Below are 4,611 nucleotides of genomic sequence, written 5' to 3'. Positions count from 1 at the left end.
TAAAAAAGTAACTAATTTTAAAAATAAGAAAAAAGTAACTCAGTAAGTTTTTTATGTTTTTAATCCTATCGCTTTTAACAAAATTTTCATCCTGTTTGGATAAAATTATCTAACAAATCACGCATTACAAGGCAGGCAGTGGCTAAATTAGAACAGGGGAAAGATGAAATGAATGCATATATTCACTCCTTGTTAGTAAAAAACTAAATAAAAATAAAAAAAAAATTTAATTGATAACAGACAAGTCACGGTCCAAAAAAGCAACCTAACGAAACGAAAAATAAAAAAAGTAGGGTCGTTGGATAGGAATATCCAAAGAGCATATGACATAAGGAACGAAGAATATTCGGCGCGAAGATCCCGTCTATGTTATTTCCAAAGCATTCATTCAATCTTCGCAAGCAATAAATACCACCCCCATCCATTCTTTGAATCAAAGCGACAAGAAATAACAAACCTCTCTGCGCAATTTCCCTGCATCACTCTCCTCTTCCCTTCTTTTTTTTTTTTTTTTCTTTTTCTTTTTCCCTTTCTATTCTTTCTCTCTCTTAATTCTCTAATGGCTCTCAAGGCCGTTCACGTCTCCGACGTCCCTTCCCTCGATCACGTCACAGAGAATGCCTCTTTGACCGCCTACGCCACCCGCTTCTCCAACGGTATATATTTTCAATATTAATTAATTTTCATAATTAGAAGCATCATTATATTGATTAATTTTATAATGCTATCTGTGTAGTGGAGATGAATCGGAGTGAGTTGAAGATGCCGAAGTTTGTGGTGGTAGGGCACAGGGGACACGGCATGAACCAGTTGCAGTCGTCGGATCGGAGAATGAGAGCCATCAAGGAGAACTCAATCATGTCCTTCAACGCCGCTGCTGCTTTCCCTCTCGATTTCATCGAATTCGACGTTCAGGTACCTCTTTTACTTTCTATTTTTGGTTTTTTCTTTTCTTAATTTCGAAATTAAAAAAAGGAATGGATGAAATTCAACCCTGTGTTCTCGTGTTTTCTTTTTTTTCTCTTTATCTTTCAAACGACGCTCCCTCGCCGCGTTTTTCTCCAATTTAATGCAACACATGCCACTCGTTTTCTTTATTTCCCGTTTTGCCCCTGCATTTTTCGCATCGTGGCATTTCCTGGAAAATAGGCCATATTTATTATTTCTTGTCTTTTCTACAAAGAAACTACTGAAAGAAAAAGACGAATCTACTTTTGTTTGTTTTTTTTCCCTTTTTTTTTTCTTTTCCGTGCGGTGTGGTATGGGTTTTGTGCTCTATCACTTTCTATTATTCAGGTGGATCGGTACTGATTGGCTGCTTGTTTGTTTGTTTGTTTTTGTGTCCCCATTTTTGTGTGGGGATTCTTTTTCTTTTAAAATATAAAAATTTGACTTGGCTTAAGAAGTCGAAGCTGAAATGAAGAACGTAAAAAAAAAAAAAAAACGAAAGTTAAAGCGGAAATGTGTTTTTGTAGGTGACAAAAGATGACTACCCGGTCATTTTCCACGACGACTTCATCTTCTCCGAAGAGAACGTAAGTTCTCCATTTTCCCGTTCTCCATTATCTATTTATATCTTTATATTGTTATTATTTTGAATAGTTGTGACTCTTGAATTTTTTCTCAGGGTAATGTGTTTCAGACGAGAATGACGGATCTAACCCTCTCTGAGTTCCTTTCGTACGGTCCTCAGAGAGAGGCTGGAAAGGAAGGGAAAAAGTTGCTGAGGAAAACAAAGGAGGGTAATATACTCAAGTGGGACGTTGAAAAGGATGACCCACTCTGCACTCTCGAGGAAGCTTTTGTCAACGTTGAACCCTCTATAGGTTTCAACGTTGAGCTTAAGTTCGATGACCACATTGTTTACCAGCAAGATCATCTTGTCCATGTTCTTCAGGCTGTCTTGAAGGTATATATATAGATTAAATAATTACTAACTAACTAGTTTGACCCTCTGAAAAGTTGCTTCCGAGTTGGTCGCTAAAAACATTGATAATTATTCACCAAAAACGACTAGTGTTTTTTTTTTGTCCAAAAGAGTACATCGAAAAAGACGGAAGTAATAATACTAAGAATGATTATAAAAGTCCCTTATAAGAATTTCACAAAACCTATTCTAAAGCTCTAGCCACTCATGTAAACTCCATGTCGACTCAAGTAGTACTTTGTCACGCTGAATTTGCCAATCTTTAAACCGGTTTTACCTCAGTTGCTCTTTGATTAAAGGAAGTATGGAACAAATTATAATAAGCTGTGAACGGTTGTGCAGATTGTGTTTGAATATGCCAAGGACAGGCCTATCATATTCTCTACTTTTCAGCCAGATGCTGCAATACTTGTTCGTAAATTGCAAAGCACCTACCCTGTAAGCCCTCTTGATATTCTCATTGTACTTAAGAATTTTTTTTCTTTACCTTTTGACATGTTTTTTGATTGGATTTTAATCTGATGATTATGTGTCAGGTATTCTTCTTGACTAACGGAGGATGTGAAATCTATGAGGATGTGAGAAGGAATTCTTTAGAGGAGGCCCTGAAGCTCTGCTTGGAGAATGATTTGCAAGGAATTGTCTCTGAGATCAAAGGAGTTTTCAGGAACCCCGGAGTTGTAAGCAAGATCAAGGAGTCCTCGCTTTGCCTTCTTACTTACGGAAAACTAAAGTATGCTAACATTTTTTTCTCTACGATTCCGCGGTTTTGCCTTTGTTTTTACTTCCTGTTCTTGTTCTCACATTATTTTTGTGAATGTAATTTTCTGCAGCAATGTTCCTGAGGCAGTGTACATGCAACATCTTATGGGAATTGATGGGGTGATTGTTGATCTGGTGAAAGAAATAACAGAGGCCGTTGCGAATATGATAAAGCCAGTGAGCAACAATGCGGTGGGTGGCGAAGAGGGCTTGGCTGAAATAGAAGGGATGGGGAAGTTGCAGGTGAAGTCAAATCCTAAATTCTCGCAGGAGGAAATGTCTTTTCTCTTCAAGCTGATTCCACAGTTGTTGCAGATTTGAAGAGAGATTATGGTCCTTTCATACATACAGATAGTCTAGGAGTCACTACTTACTTTACCTTGGGTCGCTTTTTTCCCCCTTTTCATTTTGGTTATAACAAGAATACACAAATGGGGGTTTGAAAGGAGATTTAAGCAAATTGTATATATTTCTTCTTAATGTGTATGTAAAAGTGATTGCTTGATGGCTCTCTTCTTTCAGAAACCGTAGTTGTCAGCTTCCCTTCATTGTGTCCATATAACGTACTTACATTTCAACATTACGTGATGTATGTATGTATATTTTAATGGAGAAATATGGAAACTTTTATGTGCCATACATGTTTTCCCAATCAGATTACTTTTCTTTACATTGTTTGGATATATGGTTAGTGTTAAGGACATGTCTCCAAAATGAAGAATGAACAATACGCTTCTGAAATTTCCAATAATTAAAAAAATCTTTTAAAATTCTGCTTACACTAAAACTTAACAAGAATCAAACGGCATGCGTACTACTGCCAGATCCTCTGTCGGCATCAAAATAAACAAAATTACAAAATACAAAAGCGGTTAGGAAAAGATGCCACATTTCTTGGGGCTCATTTTTTTAGTAGTGGTTGAAGTTTGGTGTTACGAGCGATTATGATGCAACTGTGTTTTATTGGCATATTGGAATAAAGTAAAAATAGCTGTCTGCGATTTGTAGGTAGCAGGAGGAGGACCAAAAAAAGGGTGATTATTACATGGCTGAAAAAAAAAATTCGAAAAGAAGAAAAGAGGGAGGCGACTTGACGGACGGTGAGGGTGATTTGTTAGGAAAAAATAAAAAATTTGAATCTACTACAAATAAGGACTCAAGGATCAAGGCTTTATATTCTTTTTGTTGTTCCTCCTCCTATTCTTCTTCTCTATTTTTGTTTTTCTGATATATTTGTTATTTTTGTATCTTATTTAATAAAATTAATAAAAAAATAGGTGATAGAGTTAGTTTCAAAATATATTATAATGATCAAATTTTATTTCAGACATTTAAAAGAGTAAGATTTATGTATGAAAATTCTTGTGAATTTGTTGTTTAATATTTGTATAGCTTAAATCAGCGTGTGAAGCATCACTTTAACTACAAATCAAGCAAAATAATGTTTAATAAGTCAAATTTAACATAGTTTAATTTACCATAATAAATTCTCTGAAGTGACAAACTACAACAAGAATAAAGTTGAATATAATTCATGAATATAAAGATGATACAAAAAACAACATAGTCCTAACAATGTCAAACCAAACGAGGAGACACTACTTGCTAATTTTTTTTTCACAGCCTTTGCCATACTCTTCATGTTTTTCCAACATTCTTTTTAATTGTTGCCGTGGTAAAGTGGTTACGGCTTCATCGTGGAGGATTAGTCCGTAAATCGTAACTCTTATCATGAGCACATGGAGCATCTATGCAATGAAACACAACAATAATGACATCACTATAAAGTTATACTTACATAAAGTTAAAGCAAGTAAAAATATCTGTTGCGGGTGTACATGCATCCTCCACATCCCATCATGATCATGATCATCTTCATCAGTGTTGTCGTCATCATCATCATTATCATCACTGTCATCCTC

General features: G+C 35.6%; 1 protein-coding gene across 1 annotated transcript; it reads left to right on the top strand.

Moving 5' to 3' along the window:
• The first annotated feature begins 205 nt into the window (after positions 1–205).
• LOC112755044 (glycerophosphodiester phosphodiesterase GDPD1, chloroplastic) lies at positions 206–3,326 on the top strand. The gene is made up of 7 exons (XM_025802931.3): positions 206–656; positions 737–915; positions 1,476–1,535; positions 1,628–1,909; positions 2,270–2,365; positions 2,464–2,660; positions 2,761–3,326. The coding sequence occupies exons 1-7, from the start codon at positions 560–562 to the stop codon at positions 3,008–3,010; spliced, it is 1,161 nt and encodes a 386-aa protein (XP_025658716.1). The 5' UTR covers positions 206–559; the 3' UTR covers positions 3,011–3,326.
• The last annotated feature ends 1,285 nt before the right edge of the window (positions 3,327–4,611 follow it).

This window comes from Arachis hypogaea, chromosome 16 (genome assembly GCF_003086295.3).
Source record: "Arachis hypogaea cultivar Tifrunner chromosome 16, arahy.Tifrunner.gnm2.J5K5, whole genome shotgun sequence".
Classification (NCBI taxonomy): Eukaryota; Viridiplantae; Streptophyta; class Magnoliopsida; order Fabales; family Fabaceae; genus Arachis; species Arachis hypogaea.
The sequence above is the reverse complement of the archived record's forward strand: the minus strand, read 5'-3'. Positions and strand labels throughout refer to the sequence as shown.

Bases quoted from the DNA above. Each gene is read 5' to 3' on its own strand.
- LOC112755044 (XM_025802931.3), top strand. From the start codon at position 560: ATGGCTCTCAAGGCCGTTCACGTCTCCGACGTCCCTTCCCTCGATCAC. The intron at 916-1,475 runs GTACCTCTTTTA...GTGTTTTTGTAG, and splicing joins TCATCGAATTCGACGTTCAG to GTGACAAAAGATGACTACCC. The intron at 2,366-2,463 runs GTAAGCCCTCTT...ATTATGTGTCAG, and splicing joins AATTGCAAAGCACCTACCCT to GTATTCTTCTTGACTAACGG.